This window comes from Zingiber officinale, chromosome 10B (assembly GCF_018446385.1).
Source record: "Zingiber officinale cultivar Zhangliang chromosome 10B, Zo_v1.1, whole genome shotgun sequence".
NCBI lineage: Eukaryota > Viridiplantae > Streptophyta > Magnoliopsida > Zingiberales > Zingiberaceae > Zingiber > Zingiber officinale.
Window position 1 is genome coordinate 16,984,807 of NC_056005.1, and position 25,936 is coordinate 17,010,742.

At 38.1% G+C, this 25,936-nt stretch overlaps 1 protein-coding gene and 1 long non-coding RNA gene across 2 annotated transcripts; both read right to left on the bottom strand.

Annotated features, from left to right (window-relative positions):
* Window positions 1-4,534: 4,534 nt before the first annotated feature.
* Window positions 4,535-20,046, bottom strand: LOC122029596 (ABC transporter B family member 29, chloroplastic-like). The gene is made up of 10 exons (XM_042588655.1): window positions 19,294-20,046; window positions 19,027-19,113; window positions 18,835-18,942; window positions 18,440-18,706; window positions 17,546-17,629; window positions 7,543-7,759; window positions 7,317-7,402; window positions 6,213-6,400; window positions 5,741-5,870; window positions 4,535-4,995 (listed from the first exon to the last, which is right to left on the bottom strand). Exons 1-10 carry the CDS (start codon window positions 19,948-19,950, stop codon window positions 4,858-4,860), a joined length of 1,962 nt encoding a protein of 653 aa, XP_042444589.1. The 5' UTR covers window positions 19,951-20,046; the 3' UTR covers window positions 4,535-4,857.
* Window positions 20,047-23,669: 3,623 nt separating this feature from the next.
* Window positions 23,670-25,496, bottom strand: LOC122029633. The gene is made up of 2 exons (XR_006125114.1): window positions 25,310-25,496; window positions 23,670-24,864 (listed from the first exon to the last, which is right to left on the bottom strand). It is a non-coding gene; the product is annotated as an uncharacterized LOC122029633 (long non-coding RNA).
* Window positions 25,497-25,936: the final 440 nt, after the last annotated feature.

Consider the following 25,936-nt stretch of genomic DNA (forward strand, 5'->3'; position numbering starts at 1 on the left):
AGAACAGTAACAAATCGAGATTTACTAATGTATACTCTAAATGCATTTCCTAGAATACCGGAATGAACGTCAATATTAGACTCATATTATATCTCCAAGGACCTCGAGATAAGTACTTTAGAAATTTTATTTTCAACTCTAGAACTTCACAAATCTCGGTGTACAAAACTTGAAAAAAAGAAAAAGAGGCTAAATAGAATCTAGTGTTCAAAGTCAAAAATCTTGAACCAAATTTAGAGTTATCCCTCAACAAAGATGAAAAAAACTTACATGGAACTAACTTAATGATACACAAGCTAAGAAGCTTCTATGAGGTAGAAGGAAAGTGAGGTGCTACAATTTCGATGAAGAAAGGTATATCAAGGACAACTGCCCAAATTAAAGGATACAGGCAAAGGCAAGAGCAAACAACCAAAGAAAATCAAAACAGAAGAACTTACAAGCAACATAGAGCGACTCATCTTCAGAAGAGTCCGAGATCAAGAAATACACTGGACTAGTACTAACGACCAACTATCTAAGAAAGCTCTTCAAAAGAAAGCAACGATAAAGAAAGAACATCCACCTACGAGTCTGACATGATAAGTGAGATACGTAACCTTCTCTCTGGTCAACTTTATGAAGTTATTAAAATGCTAAGTCTAGAAGAAAGTTTCTTGAAATAAGAAAAGAAAATTTAATTGTAGAAACAAAATTAGAAAATGCATGTTTAGAATTAGAAAAGATTGAAAATGAAGATAAAAAAAAATTAAAATGATCAAATAAAATTATTGAAAAAGAATTATACATGCTCAAATTTAATTTTTTTACGAATTCTAAATTTTAGAAATTATGGAGGACTAAAATGATATTTGAAAAATCACAAGGACCAAATTACAAAAATAATAAAAATTGATATTTCATGAAAATACTTGATAAATCTAGTAAATAGAAATTTATTTTGGATTCCTAAGCCTATTCTAACCTATTAGATTTTTATTTGCTAGAAATTTAGTATTTACTTAGAAATAATTTTTTACAAGTATTCTGTCCGATTTTAATTCATTTTAAAAAAATTTTGTAATAGATAAAAATGTTATCTTTTAGTATAAATAGTAATTTTTCGACCATTATATAATTTTTTATGAATTTTTTACCGGAAAATAAAATTTAAAAATTTTGGAAATTAATTTTTCAAAACTTTGATTTTTTTTAGAGAACCAATATTTTGACTATTTAGAAAAATTAGAAAGCTATTTTAATATTAAAATATTTATTTAAATATTTATTTTATAGAATACCTATTTCTATATAGAAAAATATTTTGTCACTAAAAAGAAAAATAGACTTCTCATGAATTTTTTTTTTAATCAAATTGTTTATGTTTTATATTGACAAAAAGTTTTAAAATTTTTTTTAAAGGATAAAAATAATTTTCAAATTTTTTTTAGAAAATCTAGTTTTTGATCCTAAAAATTAGTTTATTTGAAAATTAATTTTTAAAAAAATATTCAGACTTGTATGATATATGTACAACCCTTATCCTTTCCGTTTATTCACTTATTTTTTTGATATAATCAAAGGGGAAATTATGGGAGTTGAGTTAAGGGGGAGATTAATTGCAAAATTTTACTTGTACTTAATTGTAAAATTTAAGTATTTTTAAATTATTTTAAATTATTTACATGTTTGTTTACCCTAACTTTAACTCGAATTAAAGTGCATCAAAAAGAGGAAGATTATAAGTACCCCCAGTTGTTTTGATGTTGATCAACTAAGTTAAGTCATTTGTGTGTTTGATGTTTGAGTCTAAGTGTGCAAGAACTTAGAAAACAAGAACTTAAGCAGAAGACACAGCAAGTGAGAAGGATAACACGGGAAGAGAGTTGACTTACTATGTGCATCCGAGGGACGAGGAGTTGCGGAAGAGTAAACCGGTGGGGCTAGAAGGACGTGCGCTGCGTATCCGAGCGACGAGAAGCCGGGGAGGAAGTTTGCTTGAAGAGAAAGTCGGAATTGGGTTGGGATGAACTCAATTCTAGACAACTGGACCATCACCCAGGCGAGCGGAGTCAGAAAATGGTCAACTCAAAAGTTGATCATTAGAGGCATCTTAGTTAATTGAAGACGTCTTGGATAAACAATAGTCGAGACACCTCCTATCAGCTGAAGGTGCCTCCGATGTCCAAGAAACATTACGGTGCGAATAAGAGCAGGAATCCACGTCAATAGAACTGAGGCGCCTCTAAGCCGCAAATCAAGGCGCCTCCGATGAATCAAGATGTCTGATCAGAAAACTGAACGTTACAATAAGAATAAGTCTTATTAGCTGGAGGTGCCTCTAAGTGATCTGAGGCACCTCCAATGCCACGCCAGCCAACTATCACTTATGACCAGAACGTTATAAATAGCACCCTAAAGTTAGAAGTTAAAAACACACATATTCTTAATCTTCTACATTCACTGTTCTTGTACTCGACCGATGTAAGGGTCTGCTCTACCTTTTATCTTAATCGAAGGAGGTGTTCTTTGTTAGTAAGCTTTCTATTGCCTTGGATTAACAATCACCTACGTTATCAAGTAAATCTTACCTCCTTATTTTATTTTTATGATATTTATTTTTAATTTAATTGTGTGTCATTGCTAAGTTAGAAATAAGAGAAATAGTAATTTTATTTGCAGGTCATCTATATACCTCCTCTAATCGATCCATCCGTTCCAACATATATCTCTTACCAATAATCTTGTGATGTGCCTAGTTTATGACAGAGGAACATGCTCAAATTCAGTTTTTTTTTTATCTTATCAATATACAAATAATATTTATATATATTTTAATTAATGATAATCACAAACAGATTGTAATAATAGACTTAAACTTAAGAAATTTGACAATAATTAAAGTTTTTTATATAAGAAAATGATTGGCAACATTTATGCATATTGGCGTATACATGGTCTAAATTCATGTAAGATTCATGTTACAGATTTTTGACGCAAGCATATGACCAAGAAAAAAATTGTAAAAACTTTATCTTTCAAGTTTCAATGACTTAACATGAGATGACTCTCTTATAACAAAATTCAAATATCTGATTTCATCAAAATAAAAATGATAAAATTATCATCAGATAACACCTCATATTAAATCATCAAAAAAAAAAAAAAAATTCAAAAGACTACTTAATCATGAGAGAAAATTAGCGTGGACAACTTTCTACGTCTAAACCTACTTTAGAGACTTCAAATCACTCACCAACGGATCTGAATGAAAACGTCATTATGTTTCAAGACTAGGGACATCAATCTATTTATCTGTAGTGATTTATTCTATTTTAGCCAATTATAAAAATAAAATAAAACAATTTGGTCTCTACACATTAAGGCTCAAAGCATATGAGATGTTTTGAAAATCCAATAATTTAATTAGCCTTATTTGATCACTTTTTAATAGGCAACAAAATAGATAGCCAAAATGTATGATTAGATTGATATATGTACCCATTTTAATTATTTTTTCCGAAGTCTTTTCCTTCGTTACTATTTTATCTAGTTGATAAATTTGTTTTGATTTGTATATTTTGGCATTTTAGGTGGAATGAAAATTAAAGCTGTTAGGGATGAATCATCTCCATATGCAGCTATGCCTGCAGCACAAGATGTTGGCAGAATTATTTTGGCATTCCTGATATCCATACCTTCATTAACTGGTACAGTGGTGTAATTGTTTGTATTTTATTTATTTTTTTTTTAATAAGAGGTTGTTTTCAGAATTCGAATCTATGATCTTTTGATTACAAGGTAACAGTTTTACCGTTGCAAGCTTCCTTTTATATTCTGTTTTGTGTCTATTGTAATATTTATTAATTTTTTAAAATATTTTAATGTTAGATTATACATTAATATATTTATGCTTAGGATATTTGAAATTGGTTCTACCCTCGGTAGAATAAATGCTTTGGAGTGTTGTTAGTTGTTGTTGTGTAAACTTAGTTAATTTCTTGCTCCTGTAGTATGTTCTGCTAAGTTTCTCTTTGGTACTGCAGAGGACGTAACGCCCATCCCCACGGACAGCACCCGCAGAAAGAGTGGAAGAAGAGGAAGGGGACTTTAGTTCCTCACACACTTTCCCTAGTCTTATTAAGTTTAGCTGGTTGCGAATGACTCTAACGATTTCACCACATTTTTAAACGGGTTCGAAGAAAATTCGCTCCGCAATTCATGTCAAGTAAAGTTTGAAACATTTACGAATCTTAACAACTGATACTGCAGTTTTGATCTATGGCAATTACTGATCCATCAAAATCAATCGGGATCCTTTGGACCGCAACCCCTAATCTGCTCCTAGACCAGGGGTTGCTGATAGATGGGATCTCATGGACCCTATCTGTATAATAAATAGGATTCATAAATTTTCATCTATGAATGAAATAGTCCATTTTCTAGACCGCATTTTGTGGTTCAGAGGGTCCGGCCTCCATCAAAACACATGCGATCATAATCCTAGCTTCCTTCAAATTTTGGTGAACGTGATACTACAATGTTATTAACTGACTAAAAACATAATATTATCAAATTTAGATTCTTAAAGGAGTTTCATACAATGTTCCCAAAGATGAGATTGAAAATGGTAACCTAGTTGCAAAATTGCTACAAAAGTATATAATTATTTTCTCCTGTACAAAAATAACTTGGTTGTCGGCCAGGATTGAGAAAATAAATGAATGTTGTAGTTGCACCAGGATAGGATCAGCGGCTAAAAGGGTCGTTTTATTGAACTTTCATAGACGGGCTGAGCTTACGAGAATATCACCCTTAAGGGTTGTGTGGTCGAACAATTCCAGTCATGCTCCAGTCATCATGCAATAAGCTCATTGATTAAACTAAATGTGAATCGCATAGCCCACCGCTACTAAGGAAAGATGATTTTGCAATTTCTGTCAGTTTTCCTCTATCCAAAACCGCAACTCTATCTGCCATTTGGACCGTCTCGAGTCGATGGGCAATTACTAAGACCTATAAACAAAAATAAAATCATAGTTAATGATTCTAGATTGACTATCTTGTAAGAAAAAGAATGAAACAAAGTCCGATGTTTGTAAATACAAATAAACCAGATTCCGGAGCATATTGTCTAGTTTAGTGACTGATTGCAAAAGTAAGCATCTGATTATGAGAATGCTCAATGTGTCAGCACAAACTTCATCCAAAGGTACAAGCCTAATGGTCTATTATTTGCCCAAGAAACTATGAATTAACTAATAAATAATAACTGTAGAGTTGATTGTTGTTGTTGCCTGTCAACTTTTCATAGGTTCTAAACTACATTTAGGACTCGCATGTGGTGTCGAGCTTAAAGGAATTCTAAAACACTTTTTCAAGAGCTAATATTTAGTTATAGAGTATGGTTTAGTCTCACATGACATGTTTAACCATTGCATACATTATGTTACAACCTTATCCCTTCCAACTCAATTCAATTACTGTGACAAATGGTGTGCGGATGGAATCTATTAGGTCAGGATCTGCTGATATTTTACTAGATAGGATACATCCATAGATCTGCAGGTCCTCGTGAATGTGATGTCCAACTTGGAAAAAAAATGAATCCCGTGATAAGCTTAGCATATGAATCATATGCTAGGATACATTCAGGGAATTTGGAGTGTGTTTTCACTTTCCAGCAGCTTGAAGTACTACTCACCAAACTTACATCTAATATTGAAGAATCTTTACAACAAAAGCAAGATTAGATACTTACTGTATGATTTTCCATTAGACGCTTCAAGGCTTCTCTTACCAGCAGCTCAGATTTTCCATCCAATGCAGAAGTTGCTTCATCCAAAATAAGTAATGATGCATTTTGATAAAGTGCTCTTGCAATGGCTAACCTGAAAATAGGGAATGCATGAAACTCCCAAACATTGAACATGTTTTTTACATGCCATGTAAGCTTGTCTTGACATTTTCTACCATTACTTAAGGCTTATTCTCCTCAGGTTGGAAACATAGGTGGGGAAGGGAGACAAAAACAAAAAACAAAAAAATAAAACACAAAACACAAAACACACACACAAAAAAAGAACATATGGATCATTCAACACCAAGGTACATTTTTGTATTCCTCTCCCTTCCTTTCTCCCCCCATCCCACCAAAATAGATAAGCCTAAGAATAAATGGCAGTGGCATGACCAATGTAACTAGAGGACCAGAAAAGTTCTAAATCATTCACCTTTGTTTTTGTCCTCCACTAAGGAGAGAACCCCTTTGTCCAATATTAGTTTCATAGCCTTCTACAAATTTTGTAATGAATTCATCAGCATTGGCAATCCTAGCAGCGTATTCAACATCTGCCTGGTTGATTTGTCCAGTCAAATCTCTATAGCCAATATTTTCAGTAACAGTTCCTGAAAAGAGCATCTAAGAAAATACGTGGAGATCAATCATAGCGGTTTTAGTTGAGAGATGCACACTTGGTTTACATAAAAGAAAGTAGAAAGTTAACTATACTGAGAAACAAGAAATGTTCGCAACTCCCTTCAGAGCGCCAAAATCCTTACAAAAGATTGCTGCAACTGAAAGAGTTCCATCAAATAATATCGTCCCTTTGAAAAGAAGCAAGAAGCACTATATCAAGAAGAGGACATCTGTCTTTAGTGCCAAAGCCTTGTCCTTCTGCTGTATTCCCTCTTATAACACCTCAATGGCGTTTTCTTCCTCTGTCGACGCACATGTAGAACCACCTGGTCACTTCTTCACACCCCACAAAGTGTTTATTCCCAGCCTCCTCACACAACCATAGTAGCCTTTTTGATCCCCCATCCCCTCTCCCCAGCAAACAACACTAATCCTAATTTGCACCATTGCCATGTGTTCCATCCTTGCATTCCTAATATCGACGGCTGGTTTGCCTGTCCCATTTCTTTCAGAATCCTTCCCCACTCATCCAGCTTACTATTTTCTCCAATCAATCAGTTCTTCCCAACTCAAACATAGTATACCCTGTTCTTTTTCCATCCTGCACATACCTCCTGGTGTCATCACCACCTCCCCCCTCCAATGCAGGATCTCCACCACGTCCCCATTCATCTTCCACTGTACCTTCAACAATGTTGGAAGTGACCAAATATACCCTCATATGATTTTTTAGAGAATTAGTTAGTTTTCTCTTTTAAAAACTGATTGTCATTTTTAAACTCAACAAAATTAAAGTGATTTTTAGGCATGGTTTATCTCAATGAACAATATGTTCAAATGTGCAGAATGAGACCACACAACAACTAAAGCTGTTATTAACTATGTCTTAGAAATAAAGACAAAAAAGTGATGAACTTACCGATTCCTGTGACACCAGAACTATGTGCTTTCGTAAACTTTTTAGTTTGACGTCTTGAATGTCATGATTGTCCACAAGAATAGACCCTGACAAACAACAAAATCCTTCCTAAACATGCAGGTTTACAATTCAGGCAAAGATATATATAGTCCTAGAGATTCTAGAGAAAATGAGCTTGGAGTTGAGAAGGTTTAAGATTCAGGAACAAGCATCACAAATTACTGACCGCATTGAGGGTCATATAGCCGAAGAAGCAGTTTGCTGAGAGTTGTCTTTCCTCCTCCAGAAGGCCCAACAAGAGCAACCCTCTCCCCTGGTCTTATGTGGAGATCCGCTTGATCAAGAACATATGGCATGTCATCTCCATATCTAAATTTAACACCACAGAACCTTATGTCCCCAGTAACATAGTCCAAATCAATAGCATCTGATTTCTCTGTCACCTAAATTTGTGAAAGTGAAACATATTACAGAGATTAATCTTAACAATTTCTACAAGTCACACATAGTATGAATATTGCACATTAACAATTTGTACAAGTCACACACAAAAATTGTATGTAATTCCAAAAATTAATAATCAAATGCCATTATTGTTCAAAAGGCATGTGATTCTTGTGTAAAAATTGATAATTGAAATCAAACAATAATTACCTTGATATGGTTGATTTGTTCATATTTAATCTTTATCTTCTCTCTTGATGCAATAAGTCCTTTAAACTATGTTCTGCCCCCACGGGTTAATACAATTGGTTTTTGCATGGGTGTTTGCTCTAATAGGTCTTGGGGGCAATTCCCAACGGATGCTTGACCTCCCTCATGCAAAAGGGTAGTTGCGTTTGGGCAAAATGCCCCCGTGATTTACCTGTGTGTATCTTATTGTGGGGTCAGCAATATTGGGCTGCTTGTGGTGAGCGATGTCACCTTTTTGGCTCCAATTATAAACTATGTTCTAAGAAAAGGTAAATAAAATTGGATAATATCTAATATATGAAATGTAATTTTGGTAACATAAAAAGAATTGATGAATTAGTTAATGGATGGACATGAAATCTTTATAAGAGTTTTAGATATATCGGATCTATCATTCAATAAGAAGAGTATATTGCTACTAGGATACAAAATGAGTGGTCAAGATGAAGAGAAGCGTACGTGATTGCCATGCCCCCAAGGAAAATTTTTATAAAACTATGATACATCCTACCATTTTATGAATGGAAGTGTTGGGCTCATAGGAAATAGCATGTGCAAGGTCAATATTGTAGAAATAATATAAATGTTAAATTAGCGTATAAAGTTTCATAAAGAAGAAAAATACTATTGTTTTGGAGCAATTAGGTGTAGTAGCACCAATTGATACTAAAATGAGAGAAAATATATTGAAATGATATGTTCAAAGTTTTATAATTAAAAAAGTTGAATTTATTAGAATGGAAGGCGAATAGGATAGAGAAAATAGATAAAACATAATATAATGAAAAAATATTTAATTAGTTTGAATTTTACTCTTGCCTTGCATTGAGCTCCATGGTGAGACGAGATTCATGCAGGCAATTCCAACGAGGGCAACAACCTTTAGATATAAAAATTAAATAAATTTTCTTTTCTTAAATGTTATTGACGCATAACAATTGGACAACACAACTCAATGACCATGGCCTTTTCTTGAATGAATGTTATTTTCCCTAAAAAATATAATGTTAATGTTGGTGCGGGAAGCATCCGACGATCGAACCTTGGTTTTGATAATGGCAAAGGATTCAAAGTTAAGTTAGTGTGTGATCTAACATGTTTGAATGAGTGTTTCAGGAAAGTCCTAGCTGCGGTTAGGCAGGTGAAAAACCCTAAGGGGTGGTAACCTTAGGTCCAAGGGGGCGGTAACCCTAGGTGGAGGAAAACCCTAAGGGGCGGTAACCTTAGGTCCTAGGGGGTGGTAACCCTAGGTGGAGGAAAACCCTAAGGGGCGGTAACCTTAGGTCCTAGGGGGCGATAACCCTAGGTGGAGAAAAACCCTAGGGGGTGGTAACCCTAGGTCCTAGGGGTGGTAACCCTAGGCGGTAAGTCCAGTCGGTCTGGAGGATCGGACTGGCATCAGGTAATCTCTCCTGAGGGGAGTAGGTGAGGACGCGTTCCCCGTAGAGGGAACAGTAGGCGTCGGGTCGACCTAGGGTTTCGGTTGAAATCCAGTCGACTTCGGACGATCGAAGATCGATTATTCCTACTTTGTTTTATCGATTCTAACAATCTTGCGAGGTATTTTGCTCGGACTAACCTTTGTTTGCGGTGAGGAACCTCTTGGAAAAGGTAGTCAGGCGCGAATGGATCCGGCCGGGCGCCCGGATCACAATTTTATCCCTCAGCGACTTCGCCACGTGGAGCATCCGGTTGGTTGGCGTCACACTCCAGCGCCGAGAAAGATCCGGCGTCACAGATATCGTATAAAAGAGGTTGAGGTGCGGCAAACAACAATTGAACAAGCCTTCCTTCTGTTGTGTGCTGCTCAAGAGTCGATTCTAAAGTACCTAAAGCTTCGATTATTATTTTGTTGTCGGTATTATTTCAATTCAGTTGTACTATTTTCGTGTACTTATTCACGATATTATAGTTATTGCCCAGAAGCGATCGAGGATCGCGGGCCTTGAGTAGGAGTCGCCTTAGCCTAATGTTCTAATCTTGTCTTGTTGTCTTTTATTTTATTCCATGCTTATTACTCTATTAGTTTCACGTCGATTTACGATTTGAAACGAAATAGCCACGGCGCTATTCACCCCCTCTGCGCTTTCGATCCATCGATTGGTATCGAAGGTCGTTTGAATCGGTCGACCACCATTCAAAATATTTTTGTCGTGGTATTTTTCCGGAGTCGATTAGAATTTAGCATCATAGCTATATTCTAATTCTTTTTCGCTCGAATCGGTTTTTTCTCGGAATTGGTGCAACACCACCCGAGATCGTGATCCATTTTTTTCCTTCCGCACTACTAAGCCAGGACCAAGTCCTGGGACATTTTTTTGTGGTTGTTTTTTCGCTTTAGGTAAAACTGAAATGACCCTTCAAGAAGGCTACAGTACTGCCCGCTCTCCGCTATTCACCGGAGACGACTTCGGGTACTGGAAAGGCCGGATGAAGGCATATCTCCAGACTCACTTTGAAGTCTGGATGATTGTCAAAACTGGACTCGAACTACCATCTGACAACACCGGCAAACCACTACCGTACGAGGACTGGGATGCATCTTTAATCAAGAAAGTGGAAGCTAATGCCAAGGCAACCTGCACCCTCCAGTGTGGCCTATCAAAAGAAGAACTCAACCGCGTCGGCCCCTTCAACAGTGCCAAAGAATTGTGGGAGAAACTAATTGAACTTCACGAAGGGACATCCGACACCAAGGTAAGTAAAAGAGACCTAATTTTTAATAAATTAGTTAACATCAAATTGCAGGAAGGTGAAACAGCTGCCCAACTCCATGCCCGGATTCAAGACCTGCTCACCGGTCATCATGCGATTGGACAGAAGGTAGAGAACCGGGACACCATAAGGTATTCTCTAACGCCTTTCCAAGGAACACCTTGTGGGCATCCATGGTAGATGCCTGAGGTCTCCAAGGACTTGTCTACCATTAAATTTGATGAACAGACTAATGCACGCCCGACCGAGAAAGGGTTGGCTTTGGTTGCAGGAACAGGGAGATCGCGTGAGTCAAAGGTCAAGCGAAGAACCGAACCTGAGTCAGAAGAAGAACCAGACTCAGAAGACGACGATGAACTCACAATCAAAATAGTCAGCTTAGTAAAGAAGCTCTGCAAAAAGAAGTGCTTTAACAAAAAGGATCTCAGAAAGGCCATTCAGTCTAAAGAAGCCCAACCAAGCTCGAAGGTCAAATTCGAAGTGACATGCTACGGGTGCAATCAGAAGGGTCACATCAAGGCGAATTGCCCGAACCAGAAGGATCCAAAGAAACCCAAAAGAAAGAAGGCATTGAAGGCAACATGGGACGAGTCTTCTTCTGAGGAATCCGACGACGAAGAACAAGAACAGACGAACTTTCTTGCCTTGACAGCCCGGGACTTCACCAACGGATCCGGAAGTGAGGACGAATCGGAAGCCGAGTCCGAGAGAAGCCACGGGTCCGCATCCGTTTCCGAAGGGCCGAACCCCTCTGTAAGTAAAAGTCGGTTATATAGTTTAATTAATTATTTAATGCATAAAGTAGCTAAGTCTAAGATTCGAATTAAAGCGCTTCTAAAGGAGGTAACACTCCTTAAAGAAACGCCTAACAACAAATCCTTAACTGATCAAATTCAGACTGGAACCTCAACTCAAGTTCAAAAACTTGAGGAAGAGAATTTCAATCTGAAAAGTCAAGTCAAGGATTTGAAAACAACTCTAGAGCGATTTTCCTTGGGATCCAAGAATCTTGACTTAATTCTTGGAACTCAAAAGGCAATCTACAATCGAACTAGACTAGGATATAAAAAGAAGTATAAATCTTACCTATCCTTAATAAAACCAAATAGAAAAATGGTCCAAGCATGGGTTGCCAAGTCCAACCTGATCAATCAAGTTGGACTTAGATATTATTGGGCTCCTAAGGATCAAATACATTACCTCAATAAACCTTATCGAGGCTATGATCCAGGGAGAGCTAAAACAATAAAAATCCGAAATTAATCAAAAAACTCAAAATTAAAAATCCAAAATTAATTCAAAAACTCAAAATTAAAAAATTCGAAATTAAAACTTAAAATTCAAATTCAAAAATTCGAAAACCCAAAATCCGAAATTAATCTAAAAATTAAAAATTTGAAATTAATCTAAAAATTAAAAATTCGAAATTAATCTAAAAACTCAAAATTTAAAAATTCGAAATTAATTATTCATTCAAATTCGAAATTAATCTAAAAATTAAAAATTCGAAATTAATCTAAAAACTCAAAATTTAAAAATTCGAAATTAATTATTGAAATTCAAAATTCAAAATTCGAAATTAATTATTCATTCAAATTCGAAATTAATCTAAAAATTAAAGATTCGAAATTAATCTAAAAACTCAAAATTAAAAATTCGAAATTAATCTAAAAACTCAAAATTTAAAAATTCGAAATTAATTATTAAAATTTAAAATTCAAATTCGAAATTAATTATTCATTCAAATTCGAAATTAATTATTAAAATATAAAATTCAAAATTCGAAATTAATTATTGAAATTCAAAATTCAAATTCGAAATTAATTATTCATTCAAATTCGAAATTAATTATTAAAATTTAAAATTCAAATTCGAAATTAATTATTAAAATTTAAAATTCATATTCGAAATTAATTATTAAAATTTAAAATTCATATTCGAAATTAATTATTAAAATTCAAAATTCAAAATTCAAAATTAATCATTCAAAATTCAAAAATTCGAAATTAATTCAAAAATCCAAAAATCAAAATAGAAGGAGGGTCCAGAATAGCTGGCAACTCCGAAATCTATTTACCCGACTGGATAACCGAACTTAATCTACCCGAAATGGGTAAACAAGAGTAGATTACCCGACAGGGTAAATAAGGATAGATTAAAAGGGTTAGATTTAACTTGAAACACAGTACTGGTGAAGTTTTTGGATGATAGTACGTTGGGGAAACTTAGGCATCGCATGTCTAGGAAGATATGGCTTCGACCTGGTGCATTTGGCCAAGTGGAACTAACCGAAGCTACCCTTAAATGGATCCTAACTAGTTAGACCAAGGTTTAGTATTAAGCTCAATGGGTAGGACTATTTGGGAAACCTCGAAGGCATGGTTACTTTAATGAGCTCCTTGTGACTCACCATAGCCCAGAAGTTTATCCAAAGAATGCTTACTTGTTGAACCCAAAGCTAAACCCGAATCTAACATAAAGTTAAACAAAACCCTATAAATTGAACTAATTCATCTCACAGAATAATAGGAGCCCCTGATTGAAAACATAGATCGGGTGAGATGACTAAGCAAACTCAATTTTAAATCTTACTTAAGTTAAGTTAAACATTTTTCAAAATTAAATTAACTCAAAAATCTCCAAACTACTTAACTTAAAATCAAATTAGATCAGACGTTTTTTAAACATGTTTTTTTAATCAAATTAAATGTTATTAATAACTAGGGCATGGGCCCTCTACGCCTAGCATTGACCCTAAGTTTCCCACCGAAGAACTTAGGATTAAGTTTATGTCAACAAATTACATGGCCATTAGAACCAAATGTATAGATAGATCGTTCTTTCTACGCTCTTGTATTCCAGTCTCCGAGGCTATAAGCCACTATAGGTTGCGAAAGCTTGTTGAGTGCACCAGCCCAGTAAACATAAGTTTATGTGCCGAATTTTACAACAACCTAGTGAAAGTAGACGACTACTCCTATACCACTAGGGCAGCTGGCACGGATATCACATTATCTCCCACCACCATTCGTGAGTTTCTAGGGTTACGAGAGTCATCCTGCACCTTTTTATGCTATCCTCCTAGAGAGCTACCTTTTGGAGATCCCTACTCACACATTACCCTCGATACGATTTATTCGTATTTCTTTGAGGACCAGCGTGATCCCACTGAGACCCAGTTTAGGTCACTTAACCTTAGAATTCAGGACTACGCCCTTTATAGGGTTCTAGTGCTTTGTATTCTACCGCTGACCACTCACGACATTGCGGTGATGCGTCCATTTTACTCCTTTCTTCTCTATGCCCTGTGTCATAGGTTAGACATAGACATCAGCCTACACATCTTTTCCACTATTATTTACGCAGCCGGATACGTGACCAGCAGACGAGTAGATATGACAGCCTACATGTCCTCATTGCACATTGATGTCACCGGAGGTGACATCCGTCACATGACCGAGTTTGACATCATAGGAGCTAGGAACTTTTCCCTAGCAAATATCCATATAGGCGATGAGGGTACCATGTCTGGCGTGAGGGGGCACCGGCGGGGAGGCGAGCAAGATGAGTTCGTGTTGCACTATTTCTGAGGCGCTCCCGCCCCACCACCTCGAGCACCACACCCAGCTCCTCGCACTCTAGCTGATCGAGTTTCCGGACTAGAGAGGGCTATGTCGAGTCTCCAGCACGAGAGCTCCGAGTTTCATCAGTCCATGCGGCGAGAGGTCTCTGATCTTCGACGAGAGGTCCGACAGGAGGTCTCCGACTTACGACGAGACGTATGGCAGGAGCTCTCCGACCTGCGCCGAGATCTACGAGAGGACGATCGGGCTCGTCACACTGAGCTCCTGACACTACTCCGGTCGCTGGGTTCCGGACCACCTCCCTCATCATCTCAGTAGCTCTGACTGTAGCTCTATTATGACTCTAATACAGCATGTAGCAGCTCTATTATGACTCTGTTATCTATTTAATCTAATAGACTGGTTTACTTCAGACTTGATTGACTATACCTTAATCTAATAGATCAGTCTTTTAATAACATTTTCAAAATTCTAGGCAAAACTTGATTTTTCAAAATCCCTACTTTACTAGACTTTCAAAAGTTGGATTTAGCCTAGGATTTCCCCTAGAAATCATGTTCCCCCAGGACTCAGCCAGAGCATCTCACAAACACCTAGGTATACCTTGATTGTGTTTGTAAAACATAGAACGGTGTGAGATGCATAAGGTACAGCCTGGACTCGAGAATGCTTATTTCTGTGCATCAATATGAGTCTGGGCGTTAAATACGTCACTAAAAGTAATCAAATCAAGTCTTCCAGCCTTAGTCAAATCTAACTGGATCAATTGACTTGACTTGACTAACCAAGTGAACACTGTTGCCCTCTAGGCAATCAGCAAGTAGCTAAACGGTTAGACAGTTGGTGGAGGAGATAATAAGTTTAAGCATCTCTGTACTTAAGGGATCTGATACCTGATCAAAACAAATCTTGACTCATGCTTGGACTTTAGGGCTCTGATACCTTACTAAAACAAATGGCAAGCTATTAAAAAAAAAAAAAATATATATATATATATATATAAATAAATAAGGTTATCGCTTCTCCTTTGCCTTAAGTATTCTTGAAATTCATTTCAAAAACATGCCTTAAGCAGCTTTCTCAAAAACCTTCTCCAAATTTAAAACTTTCAAGTGTCCTCTACTTTGAAAATTTTTTGTTAGAAAGGCATTTAAGCTGAAACTTTTTCAAAAATTCGTTAAGTTAAAATTATTTAAAACTTTGAATTTTTTTTAAGTTAAATTTTTTTTCTGAAGTTGAGAATTTTGTTTGAAAATTTTTGAAGTTGAAAATCTTGTTTGAAAATTTCTGAAGTTGAAAATCTTGTTTGAAAATTTCTAAAGTTGAAAATTTTGTTAGAAAATCTCTGAAATTGAAAATCTTGTTTGAAAATTTCTAAAGTTGAAAAATTTTGTTTGACAATTTCTGAAGTTGAAAATTGTGCTTTGAAAATTTTTCAAAAACTAGCTCATTTTTTATATATGGCAAAGGGGGAGAGTAGAGAAATTCAATTCAAAGAAAGAGTAGAGAAATTCAAAGAAAATATTTTAAAAGGGAGCCTGTATTAAGGGGGAGCGATGTTTATCTTGCTATCACGCTTATCCTGTTTCTTGTGCTTATACATATCTTTTACTTAATATTGAATTTCGGTTGCCATTATCAAAAAGGGGGAGATTGTTGGTGCGGGAAGCATCCGACGATCGAACCTTGGTTTTGATAATGGCAAAGGATTCAAAGTTAAGTTAGTGTGTGATCTAACATGTTTGAATGAGTGTTTCAGGAAAGTCCTAGCTGCGGTTAGGCAGGTGAAAAACCCTAAGGGTTGGTAACCTTAGGTCCAAGGGGGCGGTAACCCTAGGTGGAGGAAAACCCTAAGGGGCGGTAACCTTAGGTCCTAGGGGGCAGTAACCCTAGGTGGAGGAAAACCCTAAGGGGCGGTAACCTTAAGTCCTAGGGGGCAGTAACCCTAGGTGGAGAAAAACCCAAGGGGGTGGTAACCCTAGGCGGTAAGTCCAGTCGGTCTGGAGGATCGGACTGGCATCAGGTAATCTCTCCTGAGGGGAGTAGGTGAGGACGCGTTCCCCGTAGAGGGAACAGTAGGCGTCGGGTCGACCTAGGGTTTCCGGTTGGAAATCCGAAGTCAGACTCGGACAGTCCGAAGACTGTTAGTTATTCCTTACTTTGTTTTATCAGATTCTAACACTGTCTTGCAGGGTATTTTGCTCGAACTAACCTTTGTTTGCAGGTGAGGAACCTGCTGGAAAAAGGTGATCCGGGCGCCCGGAGGTCCGGGCGCCTGGAACAGGTCCGGGCGCCCGGGATCAAATTTTATCCCTGCCGCGACTTCGCCACGTGGAGCATCCTGGTTGGTTGGCCACGTCACACTCCAGGCGCCCGGAAAGGATCCAGGCGCCCTGAATGTCATATAAAAAGAGGGTTGAGGTGCAGCTTCAAAACAACAATTGAACAAGCCTTCCTTCTGCTGTGTGTTGCTCAAGAAATGACTCTAAAGTGTTGTTACAGTCGCCGACGACCTAAAGCTTCAGTTATTATTTTGTTGTCGGTATTATTTCAATTCCAGTTGTACTTATTTCTGTGTACTTATTCACGATATTATAGTTGTTGCCCACCGGAAGCGATCAAGGATCGCGGGCCTTCGAGTAGGAGTCGCTTTAGGCTCCGAACGAAGTAATTCCCTGTGTCTCTGTGTTTGACTGTCTTTATTCCGCTGCTTATTACTCTATTAGTTTCACGTACGATTTACGATTTCGAAAAACGAAATAGCCACGAGCGCTATTCCCCCCCCCCCCCCCCCCCCCCCTCTAGCGCTTTCGATCCATCAGTTAACACTAACGTAGAAAAACTAATAAAGACGAGATAGAAGAGTGTGAGGTTAATAGAATTACATTAACTTCATATCATGTATCGATAATTTGATATTGAATTGGATAAGAGAGGATGAATGTTAACAGAATTACATCCATTTCCAATAATATATTATACATGATATTGCTTGGCATTGGCATATTGTACAGCATATAGTCTGACTCTTATCTTATTCTCTCTTCTAACATGTATCCGGATCTGACCATGATCCTAGGAATTTGATAATACAAAATTTTCAATCCTTGATTCCAATGAAGTAGATGTTGCAACCAAACACAAGCAGAACATGTGCCTAAAGCTTCTAAACAATCGACATGCAAGGTTGCTTATTACTATATAACTACTGATAATAAGCAATGAAATGACAAGTACCTTAGGGATGAACCTTGTTGGATCCAACAAGCGTTCTATTGCTGGCTCCCCTTGCTTCAGCTCATTGTATGCTTTTCCTGCACCCTATAAATCGATATTACAGATAGGTGGAAAACTACCAAAACATTGGATACTAACATCACCTAAAGTGCAGAATATTGCTTTTAGTACTTGCTTAAGAATCATGAAAACAACCAACAACAACAACAACCAAGCCTTATCCCACTAGGAGGGGTCGGCAATCATGAAAACAACCATATGCCTAAATTTCTATATTCACATCAAGGCATATAATAACACATTTGCAAGCAAGAAAAAATGTTCTACAAATTGATGCCATGAAAGCAAACAAGAGACAGTATCTGTAGCAAGCAACAAAGGAAAATATTCTACTTGTGTGAACAATTTTGTTAAGTATATCTAAAACATTTCAAGTATTCCAGTAGATTGCAAAGTATATGTATATTGTATCACTTAATCAAATATATCAGCGTTTTAATAAGAAGATAGAGTAGGCACCTTAGCCTTTGCTGCCTATTGTACTTTCACAGTCACACATTGAACAGAGGCACTGGCATTATTTACATCTTTAGGTTTTTTGATATAAAATTAGTGCACTATTGTGAAATATTCTCATCATGCATACTTGAGCTTAGACTAGAGAATTAACAATGATCTATTCATAAAAGGTAATTGATCGATTGAATGGAAAGTCACTGCACATGAATCAAGTCCTCCTTATGAGAACTTGCACCTAAAGAGCATTGACCAACACAAATGACCAAAAAAATCACCTCAAAATTCACGGTGCGATTGTATGACCTGGTAAAGAATGTTGAGCACATAATTATCCCTCGGAAAAATTAGTAATACACTACCAGGTAATAAAGTTACCTTAATTGGCTCAATGAGAAGCATCAATGCAGTTATGAATGAGAAAAGGTTTGAACAGTCAAAGGAATTTCTGGAGACAACCACTGAACAAACACAGAGAACCAGTAGCCCTCCTAGGCACAAGCCTTGCACAAGTTGAGGAATGAGAGCCTTCATTTTCTTTTTTTTCAGTTGTTGCAGCAGATTATCAAGAGCAAGTGTCTGAAATCGGAAGCTTTCTTTCGATTCTCCAACATTAGCCTTTACAACAAGCATTGAAGGAAGTACCTAGAAAACTCCAGGCAACACTCCAATCACTTGTCAAAATACAACAATTGCATGAACATATCCCTTTTGTTAAGAACAAAGATATAGCCGATGCACTTGATCTTGTCCAGTGATAAAATTGGATGTACCTCGTTTAGGTAGGCCGAGAGTCTAGCAGAACTCATGCTTGCTTTCCTTGAGATTTTTCGAAGTGTTTCACCAAGATAGGCAATGAAAAACAAGATGCATGGAACAGCCTACAGTAGTATCCACACGAATGGTAACTATGATCAACTACAAACATCAGATAGCAATACATAATTTTAACAAAGTTAACTCACAAATGCTGCTAAAAGCGAAAGCATCGGGCTAACAGATATCATCTGAGTAGCCATAGCCACAAACTGTAGAGTATTTGGCACAGTCATCTACATCCAATTAAGAAAAAAAAACATCGTCATGTATAGGATACCAAATGCAGGGAAAACCAAATGTTACGACTTCCACAAAAAAGGGAGTTCTACTTTAGGTCATAAAACAATTTCTAGCGTTGACGACAATTAGATTTACTATGTAATGTAGATTGAACTTTCTTATTGAAAACTTACATTCAAGATAGCATACAGAGCATCAGAAACATCCGCTGCCTCCGCAGTCATCCGATATGCTACATCTCCCGCCAGAAGTCCATTATTGCCTTCGAAGAACTCTAGGTCCCTCTGGAGGATCCGATCGAAGACGTGAATTCTGAGCCTGTACACGGACCGGGAAGCAGCCTCCCACAGGAACGCTTGCTGCAGGTAAGCGGCGGCGGAGGATAAACAGCCCAGCGCGACCAGCACGGCGCCCTCCTGGGGTACCCTCGGCGAGTGGACTTGGGATAGAATGGAGGAAAGGCGTCCGAGCTGGGGCACGGCGCGCGAGAGGCAATAGATAGCAACGAAGCTGCAGAGCCATCCCTTGAGTATGGTCGTCCATTCGTCGCGGAGGAAAGGTGCGATCTGAAAGAGAGGCGACGAGAAGCGGAAGGCGGCGACACGGGGCCGGGATTCGCAGGCTGCGACAATCGAGGGCGGGGATTCGCGAGCGGCGGCGAAGAAGGGCGAGGAGGAGGAAGAAAGCGAAGGGTTGGAAAGGATGATGAGCGAGGAGAAGCGAAGATGGGCGAGGGAGAGACGATTTCTAAGCAAGCTTACGTTTTGCAAGGACGAGGAGGAGAGGGAAAGGACGGAAGAGGGCGACGCGAGTGTGGCACGGAGAAGCATGTCGGGGGGCGGCGAAGCGGCGCTGATCGGGGCCGCTCCATGACCATGGCGGTGCCGTTCTAATGTTTGGACCAAAAAAACGGATTGATTCCTTGTTTGACTAAGATCCACGATCCAAGGCTTTACTAAATAAAAGAGTGCTCTTTATTTTTTTTATCATAAAAAGAAAGTGTATATTAATTTTAAAACGTATTAAAATAGCATTATATCTTATTTTTCCCATTCTAAATATATCTTTGTTTTGTCGAGAATTATATAACAAAAACTATATTTTTATTTTATTATTATACCATACTGTTATGTTTCTATGCGGGCATTTTTGTAATTTAATAGAGATATACAGAAAAATGAAAAAAATACTTATTCCTAACCTACGAGTAAGCTGATCTTGTCTGAAAACAGAGTAGTTGAAAATATCAATAATACTAGTAGTTGGAATGTAGATTAAGTCATCGTGACCTGAAAGGAAAAGAGGAAGAGTTGTCTTCTAGGTTGATTGAGTCGTTGGATCTTCAAAAAAGATAGAAAATGAAACTAAAAGTGTTAGAAATTCTCTCATCAATGGCACATGCAAAGTTGCTAGAAGATAGGAAAAGATAGATAGACCATTAGACGGAGTTCGGGTTGTCCCGATCTTCCACTCGAATGCTCAAGTCAAATCTCTGATGAAATTTATGAAGCAGATAAATAGTAATATAATGAAATGACTGAATGTAAAAGTATACTAGGCCCGTGAGAGTGGGCCAGAGGCACTAGCACAGAGCCAGAGGCAGCACAGAGCCGGAGAAGGCGACCCAGAGTCGGAGGTGACGCGGAGCTAGAGATAGTGGCATGGAGCCAGAGGCGGCACGGAGCTAGAAGCGATGCGGAACTAGGAAACCAAAAGGATCTAGCAACCGAAACATAACAACGATGCGAAGGCTGGAACACAGCCGCGGCTCATAGGCCGGAATATAGTAGCGGCGCGAAGGCAAGAACATGACAAGTAGGTCAGAACGTGACACACAGGCTGAAACACAACTATGGCTCACAGGTGTATAACAACTATGCGACGGTCGGAACATGACACGTAGGCAGGAACACAACCACGGCTTGCAGGTCAAAATATAGCAGTGGCGCAAAGGTTAGAACACAGTACGTAGGTCGGAACATAACCATGTCTTGCAGGCTGGAATATAGCAATGGCATGAAGGCCGAAACACAGCAAAGGCGGAACACAATCAGATCAGCGACAACGGTGTATGCAACCACAGTGGCCCGATATGTGTTGGGAGCAACGGTAGTGGCGAGATCAACTCCGTAAGCAATGGCGAGATCGACCCTATAAGCGGTTTCTAGAAGGTGAGAGGTTGGCGATCTAACCAGTGATGAAGGCAGCGACGACGGGAGATCGAAGACTATTAGCGGAGGCGCTGTGAGGCGTAGGTCTGGTGGCAGAGGTGAGGAGGAGACTGGCGACGGGAGGCCGGGAGGCGTGGTCTGGCAGTCGGAGAAGCGAGTGAGGGGGAGATGGTGCAGTGGAGCACAACTAGCAAAAGCAGTGGCGCCTGAGCGTGAGAGAGGGGTGGCGGCAACGGAGTCGGACAAAGCTAACTTGAGGGAGATAATGGTGTGATGCTCCTCAGCATGTATGGCTTCTGTTGTTGCCTCAGAGGACAACCGAAGGAGGGGGAGAAGAGGAGTGGAGGCTAGGGTTGGCCACGTCTACTCACAACCAGCGATGAGAAGGGTGTCAGCAAGGAAGCCAGTGTGAGAGGAGGCGGCAGAAAAAATGAAGAGCAGGCCCTGTTGGAGGGTGCCCGTCGGAGTGCTGGCGAGCTCAGGGCGTGGCAGCTGCTGGAGAAATGAGTGAGGTAGGGTGCACCCGTGTGGTGGAAAAAACGAAGCCAACCCCCCCTTTTCTCCCTAGCGTCCTCCAACCCTAAAGGAAAAAAATAATCACCAAAATGCCCTTGCCATCCTCCACATGGCTTTCCACTTTTTATCCACCACATCATAAGTCTCCCCTTCAAATCTAGTTGAAGGAGGCGTGAGTCCGACTGTCCTGTTGTAAAGGTTGAATCATCTCGACTAGCTCGTCGTATAACATTGAGCGAGTGGTTGTGGCAATACCGAGCAAGTGGTGATAATAGTATTGTGCGAGCGACGATAGCGATGCAAGCTAATCATGAAAACATAACTATTGCTTGGTTTCTCTCACCGTGACTCGTCCAGATATTGTGTATGTTATTCATGTGGTTAGTCAATTTGTCGCTGCACCAACTATAGTTCATTGGGCTACTGTTCTTTGTATTCTCAGGTATCTTCGGGGCACTCAATTTCAGAGTCTTTTATTTCCTTCTACTTCATCTCTGGAACTGCATGCATACTTTGATGTTGATTGGGCTGGTGATCCTACAGATCATAAATCTACCATTGGCTTCTGCGTTTTTTTTTATGATTCCCTCATTTCTTAGAAGAGTAAGAAATAAGATGTTATTTTTAGATCTTCCACAGAAGTTGAGTATCGCGCCATGACCTCAACTACTTGTGAGATAATTTGGTTGCGTTGGTTGCTTGCAGATATGAGTATATCATTTTATCAACCTATTCCGTTATATTGTGATAATCAGAGTGCTATTCAAATTACTTGTAATTCAATTTTTCATGAATGGACGAAACATATTGAAATTGATTATCACATTACTTGTCATCATCTTCAGATTAGCACCATCATATTACGTTTTGTTCCTTCAAATCTATAGATTACTGATATGTTTATCAAGCCACATTTTGTTTCATGCTTTTGTTTTTTGCTTAACAAACTCTCAATGCTTCTAATTGTAGTATCATGAGTTTGAGGGGATGTTAGATTATATTTATTTATTTATTTATAATTTTTAAGATAATTTAATTTTTTTTCTTTTTCTATTTAGTATTTAAAATTTCTTTAAGTTAACTATATAAGAATTTATATTCTATATTTCTAACCATTAATTTTAAATTTAATATTATAACTAGCTTTTTTTTTTTCTTAATTTCTATCAATTATTTATTTATCAATGACGATGTGTTCCTTGCACATGGATATGGGCCTCGTACATACTGTTATATATTCTTAGGTGGGTACTATATGTTGAATAGGCATCATGACGTGATGGTTGCAGTAGGAGACAGAGACATCCATTGGGAACTTGATATCATTTAACACATGTACTACATTTGCAATTTCGTGGATCACGAATGTCAACATCATCACAACCTTCCTTTGAAGCTCTCGTGTTTAAAAAAAAAAAAAAAAAAAAAAAAAAAAACCCTTCGAAGGTCTCGTGTAGCCCTTATCCACTAGTTGCTGTCTATATTATTAGTTTATAGATAAATTCGCCACTTTTATACATGCGACGTCAATGGCCAGTTCATGATCGATTTCAAACAAAAGTAGCTTTATATTAACCCTCTCATTCAGGGGTGTATCTAATTTTTTTCTCAACATCTCACGACGATAAAGAACATTTAAAGTGCGTGATCGCATTTTTGCATCAATTGAGCCTCAATGACAAAACTAACTTAACGGAATTGGCAGGATAAGCTAGCATGCTCTGGAATGACCAGGGTAAATATGAATGAGCTACGTGAACAATAAGTTGGGATGACTTATTCCAAATTTGAAGTTGTATTCTAGACTTGAGTTGAATTTGATAAAGAAAACCAAATGGCAAATGGAGATCACTGAATAAATACTCAGTACGGTACAGATTCCTTGTTAAAAATATCCAGCGCAAGTAGTTGTAAACATAGTCCTATAATGTATATGATAAACCAGACTTGATCAATTTAGATCAAAGTATTTACATGCAGAATATTGAGTAGATTTACAACTAAACTCATCAATACCTTTCCTCTCTGCTCTTACATTGATGCTAACCTCATGCCCACTTATTTATTACTTGCAACTACCTAAAACCCGTACCTCAAGAAGGAAACTTCTTTTTCCAGCATTCATGATAAACAATTATTCTCACCAAACTTGTTCTGCTGTAACTCTGTATATCAGGGTTCTTATATGATGCTGAAGGATAAAGTCTGTCTCTCTTCTGTTTACAAAACACCAAAATCCTTCCTGGGGATTTACAAAACATCAAAACTGCATATTTGCACTCTGTTTTTCTTTTTTTCTTTTTTTTTTTCAGGAGCATCTGGATTCTTAGCTGGAGCTATTTATCTGCTTGTTGCAAACCCTACGACTACACTCATCCATATATCATCCTCCAAAGGCACTATGCCAAAGCCCTCTTAGTCATGTTGATCACTAACAGAGTAGAAACAGCTCCTCTTCTTAATTTGATGGCACCTACCAAGAATATGTTCACAGCTAGCATATGCTTTGTATTCTGGGAGGACTATTTTGATATAATTCAAACCAATGAAGGAACGTGTATCAAACTCTTACAACATGTCTATAGGCAAGAGGGTGCAATGTTACGTACGTCTGTAGGCATAAAAGCTAGAATCATAAGCACAATGAGAAGGCCAATGGGAAGTAGAAGCAACAAGGAAGGCGGAGGAGGCAAGGGAGGTAGTATGAGAGGAAGTATCAACAGTGATGCAGTGAAGAAGAGGAGTAGCAGAAAAGATTCCAAGCTGAAATAGGTGTTTGGATAAGATTTGTGGTCTTGCTCTTGTGATTGAGCTTTTGAATGCCTCATGCTTGAACTGGTTGCCATTCTGCTTCCTCTATTTCTGCTTTCCATTTTATCTTCCCAGCCGCGAGCTTCAACTGTCGCTAAAAGATTGATCGGTACTCTTGATTGAGTACAATTCAAAACACCAATACATTTACTTTGATTGCAGGCTTTGTTTAATAATCTCGTGCCAAGATCAGGAGTTTGAAGGTATGCATGCTTCTCAATCTGAGATCTGAGATCCGAAAGTTGCCTGTTAACGACGACCAGCAGAGTGAGGTTAGCTCTCTCTCAATATGATTATAGATTCACAATTTGATTTGTCTGCACTACAAAAAATTTTCTAAAATGGCACTGAATCCCTGAAAAGGACTTTCTATCCAATCTCACATAATAGAAAAAATCAGGAAAAACAAAATTAAGATGGTTAGAGCAATTTCTTACTTTTAGAAAATTAATGAAAAACATCATTGAAAATCGGTAATATCTTGGTCTTTAATTTGTACCAAGTTCATTAAAAATAAAGCTTCTTTTGGGGACCTACATCTATATACATATATAAAAAAAATCAAATAACTTCATAGAGAAAAATATTCAAGCAATGAGATAACGTAAAGATGGAGTTATTGGATCCTCGAGCAATAAACTATGAAAAAGAAGGTACGCTTATAGAACTATGGTGGTAATTAAATACGTACCTTGTTATCTTTTCCCACACCCAGAAACAGGCCCGCTTATGGTTCTCTATCTAGCAGTGGAAAAGAGCACAAAGAGGGGGAAAAATTAACTAAAGACGAGGATTTCTGAAAGGTTGGGAGAAGAGAGACTTGAGAGGTGATACAAGGAATTATCTTGCCTCCTGGTGGCTGCCTTTATTAGCTGCGTTGGGTGAGAAGCCATGTGTCTCAGTGCAGATACTCAATATATAGGTGCAGATACACTGCATCCCATATTTTTTTCAAGACTCAGGAGTGATTCCCATGCAACTTGGGCGGTGGTGGGTCATGCTAATACTTAAGTTTTAATGGAAACAATGTACGAGTGACGCTTAAGGTTCGTCTCCCCTGGCCACATGCGCTTGTGCCATCCCCCTGTCCGTTTCCAGTCTCCAAGAACCAGAACGCACCACCAGTCAAAATAGCTGAATTCGTCATCAGGCATGTCCTTCGCCTTCTTATGGCTTTGTGGTGAGGATTACAGTCGCTGAGAGACATTGATGCATCGTCCGAATCTCAAGTGCATGCAACTGCGACTGTCCCTGATGTATTCGTTCGTCACAGTTTGACGCCTGACATTTGGATGTTATCAACATGCGTGCTATTAGA